The sequence below is a fragment of the Nomascus leucogenys genome, chromosome 21 (assembly GCF_006542625.1).
Source record: "Nomascus leucogenys isolate Asia chromosome 21, Asia_NLE_v1, whole genome shotgun sequence".
Lineage (NCBI taxonomy): Eukaryota > Metazoa > Chordata > Mammalia > Primates > Hylobatidae > Nomascus > Nomascus leucogenys.
This window is the reverse complement of record NC_044401.1, coordinates 49,820,593-49,840,652: the sequence shown is the minus strand read 5'-3', so window position 1 is coordinate 49,840,652 and position 20,060 is coordinate 49,820,593. Positions and strand designations below refer to the sequence as shown.

General features: G+C 56.5%; 1 protein-coding gene across 3 annotated transcripts in view; it reads left to right on the top strand.

Moving 5' to 3' along the window:
- PLXND1 (plexin D1) overlaps positions 1-16,315 on the top strand; it is a 51,588-nt gene extending 35,273 nt beyond the window's left edge. For 2 of the 3 annotated variants that reach the window (XM_030801781.1, XM_030801782.1), the window contains 19 exons: positions 151-414; positions 519-668; positions 1,512-1,626; positions 3,666-3,773; positions 3,867-3,979; positions 4,841-4,945; positions 5,456-5,586; positions 5,935-6,133; positions 8,227-8,373; positions 8,521-8,677; positions 9,554-9,657; positions 9,745-9,808; positions 10,798-10,832; positions 11,085-11,189; positions 11,737-11,900; positions 12,935-13,082; positions 14,306-14,446; positions 14,836-14,910; positions 15,099-16,315. In XM_030801781.1, coding sequence (XP_030657641.1) covers positions 151-414; positions 519-668; positions 1,512-1,626; positions 3,666-3,773; positions 3,867-3,979; positions 4,841-4,945; positions 5,456-5,586; positions 5,935-6,133; positions 8,227-8,373; positions 8,521-8,677; positions 9,554-9,657; positions 9,745-9,808; positions 10,798-10,832; positions 11,085-11,189; positions 11,737-11,900; positions 12,935-13,082; positions 14,306-14,446; positions 14,836-14,910; positions 15,099-15,215 — 2,442 coding nt within the window. In that variant the 3' untranslated portion in view covers positions 15,216-16,315. Of the gene's footprint in view, positions 1-150; positions 415-518; positions 669-1,511; positions 1,627-3,665; positions 3,774-3,866; positions 3,980-4,840; positions 4,946-5,455; positions 5,587-5,934; positions 6,134-8,226; positions 8,374-8,520; positions 8,678-9,553; positions 9,658-9,744; positions 9,809-10,797; positions 10,833-11,084; positions 11,190-11,736; positions 11,901-12,934; positions 13,083-14,305; positions 14,447-14,835; positions 14,911-15,098 lie in introns of those variants that run through there. The other variant, XM_030801783.1, reaches the window with a different exon arrangement.
- Positions 16,316-20,060: the final 3,745 nt, after the last annotated feature.

The window sequence follows — 20,060 nt, the reverse complement described above, 5'->3', positions numbered from 1 at the left end:
GCCCTAACTGACTAGGCCTCCTCCCACTGCATCTCTGTCCCCTCTTCCTCCCTCTGCCTCTGTGTCTCCTCAAACCCCACTCCCCCCGTTTCTCCATGCCCATCTGTCCATCCTGCATCCCGGCCTTGGCCCCTGGCCCTCCTGCACCAGCTCTGCAAGGTTCTCAACTCCACCCTCATCACCTGCCCGTCCCCCGGGGCCCTGAGCAATACATCAGCGCCAGTGGACTTCTTCATCAATGGGCGGGCCTACGCAGACGAGGTGGCTGTGGCTGAGGAGCTACTGGACCCCGAGGAGGCACAGCGGGGCAGCAGGTTCCGCCTGGACTACCTCCCCAACCCACAGTTCTCTACGGCCAAGAGGGAGAAGTGGATCAAGCACCACCCCGGGGAGCCTCTCACCCTCGTTATCCACGTGAGCACCGAAGGGGCCGGGGTAAACAGGGGCGAGCGAGCCAGCCTCAGCCGTGGGCCTCGGGAGCACTTCCCCACGAGCATCCTCCCCCTTTGCACCCACAGAAGGAGCAGGACAGCCTGGGGCTCCAGAGTCACGAGTACCGGGTCAAGATAGGCCAAGTGAGCTGCGACATCCAGATTGTCTCTGACAGAATCATCCACTGCTCGGTCAACGAGTCCCTGGGTGCGGCCGAGGGGCAGCTGCCCATCACAGTGAGTGGATGGGGTGCCGGAGCAGGACAGACCCAGCCCCACCCCTGGCCCATCTGCCAAGCATCTGCCCCTCACCCAGCACCTGAATTCACTGAGCGTTTTCACACTGAACAACTCAGTCCAGCAAAGCAGAGCTTTACATCCCCACTTGACATATGAGGAAACTGAGGCCCAAGAACTTAGTGACTTGCTTGAGGTCAGTGATGGGCCCCATCTGGACCTGGACCATCAGAAACCATAAGAAGTTGTCCCTGTCCCCCTTGGCATCTATCCTAGAGCCTGGGCTGCCAGGCACCATGTAGAGGCATGGAGGGCAGGGGAGCAGGAGGAGCAGAGAGAGGCCAGAACACTGTATCTCCTTGCATGTCTCCTGGGATGGGGAGCTCACTCTCTCCCAAGCAGCGTGTGGGTGGCACCCCAGGATGGCTCTGACTGGGAAAGCTTTCTTTCACCTGCACCTCAGTCCCAGTCCTGCACTCTGAGTCCTCATACCTCACCTACCCCCTGGTCCCAGGGCAGCCTTGCAGATACTTGGGGACAGCAGCCAGGCCCCGTGAACTGCTTCCTCTTGCTCACTCACTACTCTTCCCAGGCTGTAATGATAATCACAGCCCCCTGTATTGAGCCACCTCTGTGCCAGGCCCAGGACCAAGGGCTTGACAAGCCCTCATTTAGCCTTCCCAGTGTCCCCAGGAGGTGGACACTGTTATCTCTATGTTATCAGTGTGGCACCTGAGGCTCAGAGAGGTTAGGTAATTTACCCAGGGCCACACAGCAAGTGAGGAGCAGAACCAGAGTATAAGTCCAGGAAAGCTATAACCCCCTTCCCCAACCTCTGCACAGATCCAGGTAGGGAACTTCAACCAGACCATCGCCACACTGCAGCTGGGGGGCAGCGAGACGGCCATCATCGTGTCCATCGTCATCTGCAGTGTCCTGCTGCTGCTCTCCGTGGTGGGTAAGGAGCCCCACCCTCAGGACACCTTGGAGGGCAGCCTTGCCACCTTGCCCCAGCCCCTCTGAAGATTGGCAGATGGGAGAAGGCAGGATGGGATGGGGCACAGCTCGAACAAAGGCTTGGCCATGGGAACAGATTAGGCACCCAGAGGTTGGGGGAGGTGTGCCCCGGCTCCAGCACCAATGGGTAGAAGATGTTAGGTGGCCAGGGGATATGCTAGGCCCAGGCCAAGGTCCCTGAATCTCAAGCAGAGAAATTTGGAACCATGTTCTCCAGTCAATAGAGAGCTACTGAAGGTACTTAAGAGAGGGTTACTCAGGAAAAATTAACCTACATGTCTGGTGGGCTATACCACTGTTAAAATAATGGTCAGTAAAGTAATAGACTCGATGTAGCAGAGAAACTGGAGCCGTCATACGCTACTAGAGGGAATACAAAAAAGTGCAGCTGCTTTGGAAAACATTTTGGCAGTTTCTTAGGATGTGAAACATAGAATTACCCTATGACCTATGACCCAGCAATTCCACCCCGAGCTATCTGCTCAAGAGAAATGAAAACATAGCCACACAAAAACTTGTACACACGTGTTTATAGCAACATTATTTATAATAACCAAGAAGTCAAAACAACCCAAATGTCCATCAACCAATAAATGGATAAATGAAATATGATCTATTCATACAATGGAAAATTATTATCCATAAGAAGGAGTGGAGTACTGATCCATGCCACCATGGGCATGCACCTTGACAATATTACACTAACCAAAAGAAGTCTCACCGAAGGCTGCATATTGTATGATGCCATTTATATGAAATGTTTAGGATAGGGAAATTCATAGAGACAGCTGAATGGTGATTGCCAGGGGCTAGGGAGAGCACTAATGGGGAGTGATTGCTGAATGGGTACGGGTCTTCTTGGGGCAGTAAAAATGCTCTAAAATTAGTGGTGATGGTTGCACAACTCTGTGAATATACTAGAAACCATTGAATTAGGCCAGGCACAGTGGCTTATGCCTGTAGTCCCAGCACTTTGGGAGGCCAAGGTGGGTGGATCACTTGAGCCCAGGAGTTCAAGACCAGCTTGGGCAACATAGCAAAACTTTATCTCTACAAAAAATACAAAAACTACCTGGGCATGGTGGCACGAGTCTGTAGTCCCAGCTACTCAGGAGGCTGAGGTGGGAGGATCACCTGAGCCTGGGAGGTGAAGGCTGCAGTGAACTGTGATCGTGCCACTGTACTTCAGCCTGGGTGACAGAGTAAGACTCTGTCTCAAAAGAAAAAAGAAAGAAAAGAAACCATTGAAGTATACACTTTAAATCACTGGATTATATGGTATGTACGTTATATCACAATAAAGCTGTTTTATTTTTAAAGTGAGTATATTCAATGCAGAAAATTTTTGGAAAAACTGAAAGATGATAAAAGGAAAAAAATACCCATCATTAATACCCTGTGTATTTTTGTATCTTCCCTCCCAGTCTCTTTTCTGAAAATACTATATATTAATAGATATTTTAATACATTATATATATATTCTTCCCCACCCCAGAAAAGGTTATAATGTAATACTGCTTTGTAATCTGCTTTCAAAAGTTTCTTAATTTACACATAACACCTAGTCATTGTAGAAGGAATAGAAAATGCTCAAAAGCAGAAAGTAAACAGAAGTCACCCAGAATCCTTCCACCCAGGAAAGCCACTCTTAACCACTACTTCACACACACGTATTCTTGTTTCTTTTTTTTTTTTTAAGGGGGCTAGACAAATTCTAACAGCTGTAACACTACACACTTCTTTTTCTAAGAACAGGTCATCAGGCGTTGCTTTGCTGGCCATTCCCCAAGCCCTCTGCCCATGGGAGAGCTCCCCACAACTCCCCACCCCCAACCCCAACCCTGCCCAGGAGGGAGGACTGCAGGGCCTCCTCCCACACCCTGCCCAGAGGAGCTGGAGCCGAGGCCAGTGTACAGCAGGCACCAATAAAGGCTTTCCAAAGGGCACCAGAGGCCTGACCTGCCTCTCCACTGCCCGCAGCCCTGTTCGTCTTCTGTACCAAGAGCCGACGTGCTGAGCGTTACTGGCAGAAGACGCTGCTGCAGATGGAGGAGATGGAATCTCAGATCCGAGAGGAAATCCGCAAAGGTAGTGGGCTGGGACCCTGCAGGGCTGGACCTCGACTTTCCCTCCTGGGGGATGGGTTCTCGGGCCGCTCACAGCTGTCCGCGTGTCCGCCAGGCTTCGCTGAGCTGCAGACAGACATGACAGATCTGACCAAGGAGCTGAACCGCAGCCAGGGCATCCCCTTCCTGGAGTATAAGCACTTCGTGACCCGCACCTTCTTCCCCAAGGTCAGCCCGAGCCTGAGCCTGCCCCTGAACCTGTGCCAGCCACCTCAAGGCAACTTGACCTCTCTGAGCCCTGCCAGCCTATAGGGTCCCTTGAGCAGTGCCAAACCTGCACAGCTGTCCACAGCCGTCCTGGCCACTTGCCCTGGCCTGCCACGGGGTGGAGTGTTGGGGGCAGATTCTCCACTCTCATTCTCTGCTCACTTGATGTTTAACAGTCCATATGGAAGCCAGCTGCAGCCCCACTCTCCTGGCCAGCTGGGCCTGCCTCTCCCCTTTTCAAGGTGGGGCAGAAGCGGCCAGGGCTGTCCCAGGCCAGCCTCTCTTGTTCCTGTGCCTCTTCCCAGCCAGGCTTCCCTTGGTCTCTACACTCCCTCTTCCTGTCCACTAGACTCCTGCCCCATCCCTTCCATGCCTCTCATGCCTCCCCTTGCCCTTCCTGGGTCAACTACCCTCGCTCCACCTCCTAGTGGTACCACCCTCTCTCCCCTGTCCACACCATTCCCCACGCAATGGCCAAAGCAAGCCCATGTTTGACTATGTCGTTTTTCACGAAACCCTCCAGTGGCTTTTCCCAGCCTCAGGCTAAAGCTCAGACACCCAGCCTTTCTGCCTCAGTTTCCCCCATTGCACATGGAGCTGCTTTTGCTTCCCCTTAAGCCTTGTGCTGTCTTGTCTGGCCACACCCCTGGAATTCCACAGCCCCTGGGCTTGGCCCACTGCCTCTTATTCCTTTATGGGGAGCTAATTCTGTGCCAGTTTCCCCCAGCAGCCCAAGCCGGTGCCCCTTTCTGTGTGAGTGACCTTTGCATGCCAGCAGGGGGTGTCCTGCCTTGCTGAGATGCTGGGGGTCTGCCTCTGCAGTGTTCCTCCCTTTATGAAGAGCGTTACGTGCTGCCCTCCCAGACCCTCAACTCCCAGGGCAGCTCCCAGGCACAGGAGACCCACCCACTGCTGGGAGAGTGGAAGGTGAGTACCCCCCAACCCACACACAGTGGGCTGCTTCAGGGCAACCCTGCTCCCCGCTGGGTCCCCTTTCCAGTTCATCTAATCCATTGATCCCTGTCATGCGGAGTTGGGAGGCATCTGCCATTGTAAGGTACTGAGCCCCCCATCCCAGGAGGCATTCAAGCAGCCATTCAGGGTGTTTATAAGTGCTGCCCCCACCAGGCCAGGTAGAGCAGAGAGAGGATTGAGCCCCCCTGTACACCCACTCTGCCTGCTTAGAAAATGGAAGGTGAGAATCCCCTACACTGGGATGCCAGGTTACCTCCAGGCACCCTTACCCTTCTCTGAGCCCCACTTTTCAATGCAACCAAGCCATTGTTCCCTGTCACAAAGGTTAGGAGGCATCCACCATGGAAGGTAATGAGCTCCCCATCCCAGGAGGCATACAAGCAGCCATCATAAGCACTGGCTGTTAAGCTAGGCAGGGACACTGGGCCCCTCTGGACACCCCATCACCAGTTGCTTCCACAGATTCCTGAGAGCTGCCGGCCCAACATGGAAGAGGGAATCAGCTTGTTCTCCTCACTACTCAACAACAAGCACTTCCTCATTGTCTTTGTCCATGCTCTGGAGCAGCAGAAGGACTTTGCGGTGCGCGACAGGTCAGGCTGTGACAGACTGGGGTGGGGCAGGGAAGAGGAGCCTGTCTAAGGCCACACAGCATCAGGTCCTGGGTCCTAGGGCTCTGGGGCTCCTGACACCCCCATATTCCAGCCCTTCCTGGGCCTGGATGCCCAAGACCTTGGCTCACGGGGCCTGATGGTTGCTGTGGACATAGAAGAAGGTGGCTGTTTCTCCAGGAGGATTCCAGCCCCACTCACCCCTCGCAGGACCCACCCACACAGGCACTCCTGGGATCGCTGGGCCTGGGGATGAGGCGGCACTGAGACCCTGGGACCCACAGCTCCTAGGGCCTCAAGGTGCAGCTGACACCTGCCTCCTGCTTGCAGGTGCAGCCTGGCCTCGCTGCTGACCATCGCGCTGCACGGCAAGCTGGAGTACTACACCAGCATCATGAAGGAGCTGCTGGTGGACCTCATTGACGCCTCGGCCGCCAAGAACCCCAAGCTCATGCTGCGGCGCACAGAGTCTGTGGTGGAGAAGATGCTCACCAACTGGATGTCCATCTGCATGTACAGCTGTCTGCGGGTGAGGCTGCCTGGGGACAGACAGAGCCCAGGCGGGGGACGTGGCAGGGACGCAGCAGCAGTGACCCCACGGCCTCCCAGGCCTTCCCTGGCACCCTCAGGCCAGCTCTGCCAGGAGGGAGTGTTGCATGAGACAGGCCAGGCCCGTCGGACCTGTTATGCAGAGAGGGGAGCTGTGGCCCAGGGGAGGCCTGGCTGGCCTGCTGCAAGGGCTCAGCGGATGCTTAGGGCATAACAGAGGTTGTGTCAGGGGCCTTGTCGCATCCGTGGTTTTCTCAGTCATCCACCCTTCCCTGCTCTGGATTCAGGAGATGAAATCAGGCCCTGGCTGGCCCTTGAGGCTCTCCCAGCCCTAGGGGCGAGACATGGAAACAAAATACAGGGTGGCCAGTGCCTCGCAGCAGAGCTCAGCTCATGAGGCCTCCCTCTGTCTGGAGGCTTCAAGGTGGCTTCCTGGAGCAGGCGACCCTGTGCTGAGACCTAAGAGAGTGAGCCAGGCGAGGAGTGGTGGGGAGGGTGCTCCAGGCATCGGGTACAGCACGAGGGCAGAGGCCGGGAGGAGGGGATGTTCATGGAAGGAATGGAAGGAAGGCCAAAGAATCTTCTGGATGAGAGCGGAGGCTGGGAAGAGGGTGGGCCCGGTAGCCAGGGCCTCCTGCATTCTGCCAGAAGGACCCCCATAAGCTCTTTTCTGCACAGCAAGGGTTGCTCAACCTCTGGTTCTGTCCCACCCTCCAGCTACCCTACGGTGGCAGAGGCTAGAGGGCTGCCTGGAGGATTGTGGGAGAAAGGCAAAGGCCTGCCTGGAGCCCAGAACCAGGGCCTCAGATGTTCTGGTTTTTTGTTGTTAATTTTTGAAGAGATGGGGGTCTTGCTTTGTTGCACAGGCTGGTCCCAAACTCCTGGGCTCAAGCAATCCTCCCGCTTTGGCCTCCCAAAGTGCTGGGATTACAGGGGTGAGCCACTGCACCCAGCCAGGATGTCCTGGGCTTGAGTCCGATCTTTGGCACAGCCCAGCTGTGACTCTGGGCTACTCATTGCCCTCTCTGGGCCTTGGTTTCCTTCTGTCAAATGGGGCCTCTGCCCCTGAGCCTGGGGCTTGAGGGCCAAGTAGCCTGGGGGAGCCCCACGGCTCCTCCTGGGGGAAGCGGGTAGTGGGATGGAGCAGAGGCAGGGCCTGGGAGAGGCCATTGGAGTGCCTCCACCTTCTGTGGGCTGCCTCACTGTAGGCCATCAGGAACCACAAGGGCCACTGTGGACCCTGGACCTCACTCCCCTGGCTTCTTTCTGTGGCCTCAGCCAGGCCTCCCCCTATGAGCCTGTTTCCTCCTCTAGAAAGCAGGGAATCAGTGCCTCCCAGGCCCTAGACCTGGAGAATTGGGCCAGGACTTGGGCTGGCAGGCTGCCTTCGTAATCTTTGCCAAATCTGCCTAATACTATTATGTACTTAATTTTTCTTTAAATCAATTTTGGTGGATAGTTAAGTAAAACTATCCCAGTGGAACACCTGGGTCCCTGGCTGGGCAATGGCCTTGAGAATCAGCTCATGGCTGTGGGTCCAGCAGAGCCACTGCCTGGAGGGCCACCCTTGGAGATGGGCAAGAGCAGGGACGTTGAGCCCCATTCCTCCTGAGACTCCACGATCATCAGCCTGCGAGTGGGGTCGAGGCCACATCGGTGCTCTGGGTCCACCTCAACTCACCCTTGGGGCCCCCCACTTAGTAGAAAGTCACAGGCGTGGGAGTCAGCCGAGCCAGGTCCGATTCCTGCCCTGCCGCTTCCCAGCTGGATGACCTTGGGCAGGTCACTTGCCCTCTCTGAGCCTCGGCACTGTTGGCTACACAGTAAGGATGATACTCCGTATCCGGAAGGGTTGCTGGGATGATGCAATGAATGCACCCACCCACAGCTGGTAGTGTTTAATGAACACGAGCTTAGGGTCCGCGGAGACACCCTGGAGAGGAGTGTTGACACCAGGATCCAAAAGGAGACTGTTGGAGGGGTTGGGGGACGGGGGCGTGAAGGTGTTTGGCCCAAGGAGTGGGGGCTGGAATACAGAGGGGGCCTTGGCCCTGATACCCCTGTGCCCCTCAGGAGACGGTGGGGGAGCCATTCTTCCTGCTGCTGTGTGCCATCAAGCAGCAAATCAACAAGGGTTCCATTGACGCCATCACGGGCAAGGCCCGCTACACACTCAATGAGGAGTGGCTGCTGCGGGAGAACATCGAGGCCAAGCCCCGGGTAAGTTGGCAGGGCGGGGAGGGTCCCAGGGCTGGTGCGTCGCAGCCTACGGCATTGACCCAGCCTTCCTGTGCAGGGCCTTGCCTGGGCACCGACATAGTGATGGCAGCAACTCACTGACCTTTCTCTCCCACTCTCCCCCTGCAGAACCTGAACGTGTCCTTCCAGGGCTGTGGCATGGACTCGCTGAGCGTGCGGGCCATGGACACCGACACGCTGACGCAGGTCAAGGAGAAGATCCTGGAGGCCTTCTGCAAGAACGTGCCCTACTCCCAGTGGCCGCGTGCAGAGGACGTCGACCTCGGTGGGTGGGAATGGGGGCAGAGACCCCGTGTCAGGCGCTTCAGCCGGGGCTGGCCCCTGCCTTGACGGGAAACACTCCTTTCACCTGGCATGGCTGCATGAATGTGGGGCCACTGCGAGGATCCAATGAGGCCCCCTCAGCAAGAAGCTCTTACACTGTGGGAGACAAGTCCTGCAGTGTGAGTGAGCTACAGACAACAGCGAAAAGCCTTCAGGAAAGGCTTCCTAATTCCTAAAGGAGGGAGCTGGAGTAGGGTTTGTTTGTTTGTTTGTTTTTGAGACGGGATCTCATTCTGTCACCCAGGCTGGAGTGCAGTGGCGCAATCTCAGCTCACTGCAGCCTCGACCTCCTGGGCTCAAGTGATCCTCTCATTTCAGCCTCCTGAATAGCTGGGACTACAGGAGTGCACTACCACATCCAGCTAATTTTACTTTTTGTAAAGATAGTGTCATGCTATGCTGCCCAGGCTGAACTCCTGGGCTCAAGCGATCCACCTGCCTCAGCCTCCCAAAGTGCTGGGATCACAGGTGTGAGCCACCACGCGGGGCTTGGAGTGGGTTTTCTAGGAGTCTTGGTTAGGCCAAGGGTTTCATCAGCAATTGTAACATTAACAGCCCTGCAGACAAGGCCATTTCCAGAGCTCCTCCTCTGTGCCCTCCACCCTGGCACCTTCTCTTTGTACCCTCACACTCTCCCCCAGCTCTTTCCTGCCCTCCCCGTTTTACAGATGGGAAAATGGAGGCTCAGAGAGAGGTATGGCTTGCCTCAGTTTACATGGAGAGAGCGAGAGGCCTCTCCCTGTCTGGCTGGGCCGGTACCTACTCCTCAGGCCCAGCTCTCTGCCTGGACCCTGATGGCCTGCTCCTTGTCCCCCAGAGTGGTTCGCCTCCAGCACACAGAGCTACATCCTTCGGGACCTGGACGACACCTCAGTGGTGGAAGATGGCCGCAAGAAGCTTAACACGCTGGCCCATTACAAGGTGCAGCCCTGCCCGCCCCCCACTTCCCCACCCTCATGCCCCCACCCCAACCTCCGGCCTCTGACCTCGGCCTCTCCCCCCCATCAGATCCCTGAAGGTGCCTCCCTGGCCATGAGTCTCATAGACAAGAAGGACAACACACTGGGCCGAGGTAGTGCGGGTGCACGTGGGAAGGGAGCCTAGGCTGCGTGTGGACAGGGGCTTCCATCCCATGCCCCAGTGGGGAAACTGAGGCTCCGAGAGGCAGGGCTGGCCTGGGCTGAGGCCTCCTTGGTGGGGGCTGGGTGGGGCCAGCCTCCTCTGACCCAGTACTGCTGGGGCAGGGCCCACACCAGGCCTCCTCAAGCTGATTTCCTGCGGCAGCTGGAGAGAGGCCCCGGGAGGGCGGGATGCAGTTCCAGGAGGTCTGGGCAGCAGCCAGGCCAGAAGGGGGGCCAGCATGCCCGTCTCAGCCTTGGGCCATGTCTCTGCCTCAAGTGCCCCCTCCACACCCTCAGACGCCCCAGGCACAGCCTCCTGGCTGCCAGGCCTGCGAGCCCGGGCTCCTCTGGGTCTCTGAGTCCTCTTCTGAGGTTGAGAGCAGAGTCTCAGTCTCTCCCAGCAGCCTGGGAGTCTGGGCTGGCAGGAGCTCTGGGCTCAGGGGTGGAGTGGGTGAAGGCACCCACCCCCGCCTGCCCGGGGCCCCTCCTCCCCCGTGGCTGCATTTTCCTGCTTCTCTCCACCGCTGTCCCTCCCTCCAAGTCCCTCCATCCCTGTGGTCACTGTGTGTGTGTGTCTTTCTCTCTCTGCCTCACTCTGTCTCGCTCACTGTGTGTCTCTGGATCTCACTTTTCTCTCTCTCCGTCTCTCCCAGACTCAGTCTCCCCATGCATCTCTGCATCTCTGTCTCATTCTCTCTGCCAGTCTCTTTGGATCTCTGTCTCTGTTTCTGTTTCTCTCCCCATCTTTCTGTCTCTGCTTCTGTTTCTCTCCCCATCTTTCTGTCTCTGCTTCTGTTTCTCTCCCCATCTTTCTGTCTTGTTTGTTTCTCTCTCCCCATCTTTCTGTCTTGTTTCTTTTTCTCTCTCCATCTTTCTGTCTTCATTTCTGTTTCTCTCCTCTCCTCTCCCATGTTTGTTTATTGTGTTTTTCCTCTCGCAGTGAAAGACTTGGACACAGAGAAGTATTTCCATTTGGTGAGTGCCCAACCTCGGCCCCGGGGGATCCAGCCCCTCAGTGGGTGTGGCCTTGGCTTTCTGTGGCCCTGGGCCTCTGGGAAAAGCGCTCCCGGCCCTGGGAAAGGCTGGGGGTGGGGGAGTAGGGATGGGGCCCAGAATCAGGAGGGAACCACAGCCCTTGTGTGCTAAGAAGCATGGCAGAGCCAGACCTCCCACAGGCGGCCGAGGATGGGGCCTGGTGCGGACACTGACCACTGCCCGGCCTCCCAGGTGCTGCCCACGGATGAGCTGGCAGAGCCCAAGAAGTCTCACCGGCAGAGCCATCGCAAGAAGGTGCTCCCGGAAATCTACCTGACCCGCCTGCTCTCCACCAAGGTGAGTCCGGCCTCAGTCTCCCCTCCGTGCAGTGGGTACAAGGCTTCAGCCCCAGCTCCAGAGGGTCATTGCTCAGGGCCAGCTGTGCACACGCGGCTGGGAGAGGGGTGTGAGTTCTTCCTGTTTCCCCTGTGGGGCCGGAGGGGCAAGAGGCTGAAGGCTTAGGGTCCCACTTGAGGAGGCATTTCTCACAGCCAGGAAAAATGCCTGACAGACACTTCTATGTTAGCCCACGTAACAGGGCACAGCAGAGGCCCAGAGGGATCAGTGATGTCCCCAAGGCCACGTGGCTCAGTGGCAGCGCCGGCACCCCACAGCCCATACTCTGGCGCCTCCAGTTCTCGACTCCATGTGCCAGTGCCTTGATTAGTCCTTTCAACGCCTCTGGGAGGCAAGTGAGGCCAGAAAGGCTCGGTGACCAGCCTGATGCCACGTGGCTTCCTCATTCAGCAGCCTGGCATTTCAAGCTCCACAGAGCCACCAAGGGTGCCCACTAGCCCTCTGCACGTGGCCCAGGGCTGACGGCAGCCACCCCACTCCCCCACAGGGCACGCTGCAGAAGTTTCTGGATGACCTGTTCAAGGCCATTCTGAGTATCCGTGAAGACAAGCCCCCGCTGGCTGTCAAGTACTTTTTCGACTTCCTGGAGGAGCAGGCTGAGAAGAGGGGAATCTCGGACCCCGACACCCTACACATCTGGAAGACCAACAGGTGGCGGGTGGGGGCCCATGCGGACTTCACTGTGCCACTGGGGCCCCTGCGGCAGGGGGTTCAGAGTCTAGTCTTCTGGCCTCGCCTGCTTGGGGTTAAGCCCTCCTCTGCCATTTCCCAGCTGTGTGTTCTCGGATGAGTGACTTAGCCTCTCTGTGCTTCAGTTTCCCTCCACTGTAAAATGCGACCCATGTTAATGGTAGGAATTAACTAGAAGAGTGCCCAAAAGCATGGTCTAGGTGTTGCCCTTACTATCATTCTCCCGCACCGCTCTCTGGCAGGCACCATCAGCTCCACTTCACAGATGAGCACACTGAGGCTCGGAGAAGCAGCACCTGCTCAAGACCACACAGCCTGGGACAGTAGAGTCAGGCTCGGCCCTACATTATCTGAATCTCTTACCCAGTTGGTAGCCCTCCTTTGAGGCACCTCTTAGCTTGTCGGGGTCATGCACCCCCACAAGAAGTTGCTGGAAACCCAGCCTGACCCTTAGGAAGAATACCACCAGCCTAGGCGCCTCTGTGCAGGGCAGCAGCTTCCTAGAGCTCTGGGGGTACACATGCCCAGGCTGCTGAGTCACTGGGTGGCCTGAGGTGGGGGTAGGGGTGTTGCTCACCCTCTCCGGCCTCTCGAGGACAAGGCCAGAGCTCCAGGCCCTGCCCCCCACAGCTGCTCTGCTAATGTCGGACTTCCTGCTGCCTGCAAAGGTTCAGGGAGGAGCCAGGGGTGCCCGGGGGCGGGCACCTGGTTCTAATGAGAACCAGGACCTGGCTGGAGGCTCAGCAGGGGGTTGGGGGGGGTGCAGCTAAGCCCTGCAGCTCCTGCCTTGCTCCAGCAGGAAACCCGGCTCTCAGCCCCACTGCCATCCCAGCTGGCCAGGGATAGGCAAACTAAGGTTCCCAAAGGTCACATCTTGTGACAAGGCTCCAACCTCGGGCCCTTGAGGGACAAAGCCAGCTCTCTCCTCCACAACTGTCCCTCAACTGCTTCCTACCCCACCCTACCCTCACTGCCTTTGTCACCCTACCCCACAGCCTTCCTCTCCGGTTCTGGGTGAACATCCTGAAGAACCCCCAGTTTGTCTTTGACATCGACAAGACAGACCACATCGACGCCTGCCTTTCAGTCATCGCACAGGCCTTCATCGACGCCTGCTCCATCTCTGATCTGCAGCTGGGCAAGGTTGGCTGTTCCCAGGACCAGGCCAGGCCCATGTACAGGGCCAAAGTGGGGTGCCGACCATGGGTGGCCTCCTCGACTCTCTGAGGCTGAGCTCAGAGATCTTCCTGGGAGGGGAACCAAAAGAGCTCAGGTCTAGGGGATGTGGGATGAGTGACTCATTCAGACAGGGAGACACCTAGAAGCCAGTACCTTCCATCAGAAACTCTGTATCGCTGCAGACCAACTGCACCTGCCGCAGCTGTGCCTAGCACTGGCTTTGAACACAGGCCTGAGAACCCGGTGTGGGAAAGCCAGTATGAACTTGGACAACCTGCTTGGTCAGGCACAACATCATCTGAAAACCGGGCCAGGCTCTGGGCAGCAGCCCCTGAAAGTCAAAAGCCATTGAAGCGAGCATTCAGTGAAGGGGTGGGCAGAGGGGTGAAGGGGTGGGCAGAGGGGTGATGGGTGGCCAGGAGCTCTGAGATTCATGCGGTGGGTTGGGGGCACGCAAGGCTGTGTCTGGCTTTAGAGGTTGAAGATGAAAGAGGATGGCCTTCCAGGCAGAGGGAACGGCACAGGCAAAGACGGAGGCAGGAAAGCACCCGGTTGCTGTGAGCAGGGATGAGATTGTATCATTAGAGCTGGCACTGCAGGATTGGTCCAAGTCGTGCGTGGCCCTGCATTTAGCCCATGCATTTCAGAGATGGGCCACGGGAAAGAGAAAATGCCATCGCTCCCCTGCTTCTCACGTACTGTCTCCGAAGGCAGGGTGCCCGTGACTGACAAAGAACTGGGAGTGTTCTTGGCACTTCTTTCAGGCGTTAGGAGCATGTGGTGGGAAATATTCCACTGAGCCAGCACTCAGGCTTCCAGGAATCCTAGCCACCAAGACCTATCACCCTGAGAAGGACACATCCTTGTTACGTGGAATGGGCTGCGTGCAGTGAAGAGCTGGCACGCCCATGTACTTTTCCCCCTGAAAGAAGTAGGGCCCCTCCCCACCCACATCATTGTCCTAACAGTCCTGGGGAAAGTAGGCAGGGCAGACAGAGCACAGTGAGGAGCCCCTGGTCTGGGGCCGGCTGAGTGCAGGGACGTTCAGTGACCGGGTGAGACTCTTTGGGCCTCGGGGGCCTGCTAAGTTCACTTATGTGGCAGGACGGATGAGGGCTCATCCAGAAAATGACCAGATGCGTCCTTTCTCCAGCAGCCATCTAACACCCTCCCTCTTCTCTGCCCAGGATTCGCCAACCAACAAGCTCCTGTATGCCAAGGAGATTCCTGAGTACCGGAAGATCGTGCAGCGCTACTACAAGCAGATCCAGGACATGACACCGCTCAGCGAGCAAGAGATGAATGCCCATCTGGCCGAGGAGTCGAGGGTGCGGTGGCTTGGTGGTGGGGGGTGGGGGCCTGATGAGCTGAGGGATCGGGGGTCGGGGGCTGGGCCTCAATGCCTCCACTGGAGTAAGGGCAGGGAGCACAGAGGGCATTTCAGAAGTGGCTGTGGCCTCTTGCTGGCCTGCAAATTTGTGATGCATTTTCCCAGAGCTTGAGGCGCGGGGGCAGGAGAGCACCCTCTGGATGGAGAGGAGATTGGACTTCAGGGTCCGGGAAGCCGTCTTCGTCCGCGGGACTTGAGGGGCCTCGTCGCTGAACTGTTCTATGGGGGCCGTGGGGAGGTGGGGGGTTATGTGTAAGCAGCTGGCTTTGCTGGGGCTCGGCTCAGCTTTGACCGCTGGGCTAACCTCCCCGTCCTGCCTCCTTATAGAAATACCAGAATGAGTTCAACACCAATGTGGCCATGGCAGAGATTTATAAGTACGCCAAGAGGTATCGGCCGCAGGTGAGTGCCCCAGGGTGAGGCACCTGCCCTCGGGGTAGGTGAGCTTCCTACTCAAGTACACACGTCTCAGGGTGCTTGCCCTTAACGGACGGATGTCACTCGTGGTAGACATTCAGGGGTGTGTTCTCCCCCACGAACTGAGGCAGGGCTACCGGCCATGGCCCAGCTGACTCCGCTGCTCCCCTCAGATCATGGCCGCGCTGGAGGCCAACCCCATGGCCCGGAGGACACAGCTGCAGCACAAGTTTGAGCAAGTGGTGGCTTTGATGGAGGACAACATCTATGAGTGCTACAGCGAGGCCTGAGACACATGGAGAGCTGGTCAGGCTGCTGCTGGCAGAAACGGACGCCCACTGGGCCTCAACTTGATCTTCTACCCCATGCCTGTGACTCAGCCTGGGAAATACTGAGCAGAGACGGCTGGGGTGGGGGCAGGAGGAGGGGCTGCTCTCAGCCAGGCAGGGGCGCCCCAGCCCTGACCCCTGGGCACCTCCATCCCCTCCCACCTGTCCCCAGATCAGTCTCCGGGACGGAGGCCAGAGAGCTGGTCAGGCTCCCCCGTCTGCCCAGTACGGCCTGCACTGTGCCCACCCACTTGCTCCACAGCGTCCAGCTGGTCCTGCTGCCGAGAGCCCCGCACATCTAGGCGGCCAAGCACAAACTGGGGGAGAGGAGGCCGCCAGCCCGGAGGCTGCAGCCCAGAAACTCTACCTCATCCATACTGGTGCAGGGAGCCCTCCTTGAACTGACCTTTGATTGGTTTCTGCTTTAACCACCAAAATGTTGTCTTCACTTCCCCCTCATCCAAAGAGGATCCTGGCCACAGACAGTTTCAAGTAGTGTCAGATTTTTGTTGCTTGGGCGGCTGTTGGTAGAGCGGGCAGTGCCTACGCCATAGGGTGCTCTGTGGGCTTCTCCAGGAGCAGGGAGGGTGGAGGGGAGGGATGGGGGGCACAGGAGCTGGGAGCCCCATCTCCAGGGAAAGGAGAGGGGTTAAGATGCACCGAGGCTGTAGCTGGGCTACTTGATCTTGCTGAAGGTGTTTCTAAAGATAGCACCACTTTTTTTTTTAAAGCTTTTATATATTAAAAAAGGTATCATGCACCAACTGTGAATAGCTGCCGCTTGCGCAGAGGACCCGGGGAGGGGTCCCGAGAGGCTCCCCATGCAACACTGGAAATGACTGTTCCAGAGAGCAGGCAGACCTGGCAGAGTGCCCCTGGCGCCTGAGACCACCACCCATTCCATTCCTGCCAGAAGCGACCCTCTGTGGTAGATGGGCCATGCAGGCCCCTCGCAGCCAACTCAGCCAGTGTTGGGACTGGCTCAGAGCCCATGGGGGCTGGAGGGGGGCAGCCGGGACTCTGGAATCTTCTTTATAATAAAAGCCTTACGGACAAACCTACTGTGGGCTCCAGCCTTTGTCCTGAGATAGCCAAGGGGGAGAATAGGCAGTTTCTTTACCAATTTGTGAGAGAGAGAAGGGAAGGAGCCTGCCGTCCCTCCTGTCTCAGCTGCACTCTTGAGGTTTGCTGGCACCTGACTAGCTTCTGAGAAGGCAGTCAGAGGCCAGGAGATGAAACGAGACAGTGCAGGCTGCATGCGTGCTGTGGGCCCGGCCCAGAGCTGCCATTCCTTAAGCTCTGAGGACATCCCGGGACCTCCAGGAAGATTTCACAGCTGCTGTGTGCTGCCTGCAACTGAGTGGGCCCTGCTCCTAACCCCATCTCTAACAAGCCCATCAGGAACGTGCTAGCGTCCCTATATGACAGACGCAGCAACTGAGGCTCAGCACAGCTGAAGCATTTCTCAAGGTCACACAACCAGCAAGGGACAGGATGAGGACCAGGTCCCATGCTCCTTCCAGTGCAGAGTCTCCACAGTGGTCCCCAAAATGGGCGGTGAGGACAAAGGTGACCACCCTAGAAAGGAAACTGACACTTACCCCGAATTTCTCATCAAGCTTAAAAAATACATAGCATTAAGCTCATTTCTCAGACAAGGAAGCAGGCAGTTTAACCCCCAAGCCCAGTTTAACCGTAAACGCTGTTCCCCACAGTACAGGCTGTTCCTCACCCCTGCCCACAAGAACAATGAACCTGATGCAGACACCCCTTTCCAGCCCTGCTGGCTCCTCCCCATCCCCAGGGAAAGATCTCGAGAGCCAGCTCTAAAGGTACGGCAGCTCCATGTAATTTCTTGCTTTTCTGAAGGAAACATAGTTACACGTGTATTTATCAAGAGTAAGAACTAGGACAAAAGACTCATAAAATTTAAACAAAATCCCACAAATACCAGTTCTAAAATTAATGAGAACAGAAAAGTGAGGAGAACAGTAAACAACCTTTTGCTTTAAAAATAGCTTTTTCCTACAATGGCTTCTGTGTGGAAAGATAGTCTTTATCTTTCACATTTTCTATTCTGAGCATTGATTCCTTCTTATTAAGCAGCAGATTTTCTAATTTAAGTTATCAGCACATTTGATAGCATTTTGAGGGTGAGGGGGGCGGATGTGATTCTGGAATGAATACACGGTTCCCAGAGAAATGTAGGAAGCACAAAAAGCGTGAAGAAAATAAAAGCTGCCCTAACCCTTCATGGCGAGCGTCTCTGAGAACGCCAGCCACATGGGGCGCTTGGATGGGGCGGGGCCGAGGAGTGAACTCAGCATCAGGGTGTGTACACCATTTTGCAACCTGATTTTCCCCCATGCGACAATATGTCAGTAACATCTTTCTAAGTCATTAAATATTCCACAGCCTGTCTTAATGTCTGATTAACATTCAGTTCCTCCTTGACGTTTAGAAATGTATTTGCAAATGGAGGAAATCTCTAGTTTCCAGAGTCGTTTCTCAGCACAGAAGGTGGCCACCTTCCATGAACCAACTATCATCCTTATCTGGGGCTCTGAGGACCTGGCAGCTGTGGGCAGGAGGGAGGTTCCTACCCTTTGAGGGTCATAGGAGGCTGGGGACCCCTGATGTAGCATCCTCAAACTAAACTCCTTTGAAAAGGAAAGAAACCATTGCAGCTAAGGGAGGTAACTTGCCCAAGGTTTCATGGACACTAGACACCCCCCACCCCTGCTCCCAGCTCATGGACATGAGATGCCCACTGATGCCCCCCGCACTGCAGTCTGCCGGGAGGTGCCACGGCACCGGGCCAAGCCGTGAATGAGCAGTGGCAGGAACAGACCCCTCCTCAGGAAGCACCAGCCCAGCCCTACCCTGCCATCTGCTCTGGGTGCCCCTCTGGGTCCTGCTGGCAGCCACATTACAGACACCCCAGGGAGGCTGTCAGCACATCTAGGCAAAGCCGGGATTCCAGGAGGAGAGGGTGGAGTGGCGGAGCAGGGGCAGGAAGGGAGCGGCTGATGCCCCACGCTGAGCAGCCTGCTTCCCTTTGCACCCCGTCTGCCCTCTTCTCAAGTCCTGTACAGTTTGCCTCTGACTCCCTTTAGTCCACCCCTTCCTTCTCTCTGTCCCCCGTGGCTAGGCTGCCACCTTTCATCAGGACCATATCTCGGCAGCCTCCCGGCACGTGCCGAGTCCTCACCCCAGGAAATGGTCACCCAGCAGTCGCCTCTCTAGACCCCAAATTGCAGACTCATCAGTGACCCTTCCTACATCCAATCCATCAGCAGAGCCTGTTCACACCATCTTCAACAGCGATCCAGAATCTACCACTTCTAACCCTCCCTCTGTGAGCAAGTCCTGGCTGGCCACCACCCCCCTCATCTGGGTTGTGGCAGGGGCCTCCTCACAGGCCTGTCTGCCCGCCCACATCCCTGCAGAGACTCTGTTGCTTGCCGTCCTCTAATGGTTCCCTATGACAATTAAAGCCCACCGTGCTTGCCCTTGGCTTACAAGGCCCTGCATGATCCAGCCGTCATCTACCCTGCAGCCCTTGTTCCGGTGAAAGGAGGGGGATCTGTTTAGAAAGATCTATTGCTGCGGGATACACCACCCCAGTACCTAGTGGCTTAAAATAACAGCAGTCACTTATTTTGCCCACGAATCTGCAGTCGGGGCAGGGCTTGGCAGGAAAGGCTTGTCCCTGTTCCACCAGGTTTCTGCTGGGGCAGCTCAATTAGGGCTGGAAAATGCAGTTCCAACACGCTGCATTCAGATGGTGGCACGTGGTACCAGCTGGTCGGAGAGTTCAGCAGGACTGAAAATTGGAGTCCTCAGTTCCTCTCTACAAGCTGCGTGGGCTTTCCCATAGAGTGGTGGCCAAGTTTGAAGAGTGAGTATCACAAAACAAAAAGTGTCCCCAAACACAAGAAGTAGAAGCTGCCTTAATATGGGGCCCAGAAATTGTCACAGCATCATTGTCACCAAATTCTACTGGTCAAGTAGTCATGGAGCCCAGAGTCAAGGGGTAGGGACACAGAGCCTGTCTCTCTGTGTGAGGAGTGCCACAGATGTTTTTAAAGCACCTTGGACTTCGTCTCCATCCCTGTCCTTCTCTTTATTGGTCTCTAGCCACACAGACCTTCCTGCGGCTCCCAGGCTGAGGAGCATGTTCCCACCCCAGGGCCTTTGCATTCACTCTTCCTTCTGCTGAAATGGTACCCCCTCCAGACACAGGTCCTTGCTCAGACAGCCCCTCCAACCCTGTCTAAACTAGCAGCCAGCCCTACCCACCCCACTGAAGGCCCAGCCCCACCTCCTCTTCAGAGCACAGGCACTGGCTGCGGAGTAGAACACCTGTCACTGTCACAGTGCCTGGCCCAGGAGCACTCGGGAACCAGTGGCTGAAAGGTCTCCCTCTCTTCTCAGCTACTCTAATCCTTCCTTTCCACCGCCAGAGGGTTCTTTCTAAACAGATCCCCTCCTTTCATCCCACCCCTCAGATGGCACCCTCTGCCTCCTAATCTGCCTGACAATGGCTACCCATCCTTTAGGATCAAAAGCCACCTCCTCCTGGAAGCCTGATCTCAGGGCCGGGTTAATCTCCCTCCACCAGCCCCTTTGCATCCTGATATCTGATATCTGTGCCGCAGCCCCATATAGCACACAGTCTGTATCCCTGAGGCAGGACTTGCTATCTGAGCCCCAGCATTGGCCAGGTAAACAGCAGGTGCTCAGCAGATGTTCATGAAGGACCGAATGGCCAAATCCTTGAACCTCAGCCTCTACCCATATCAA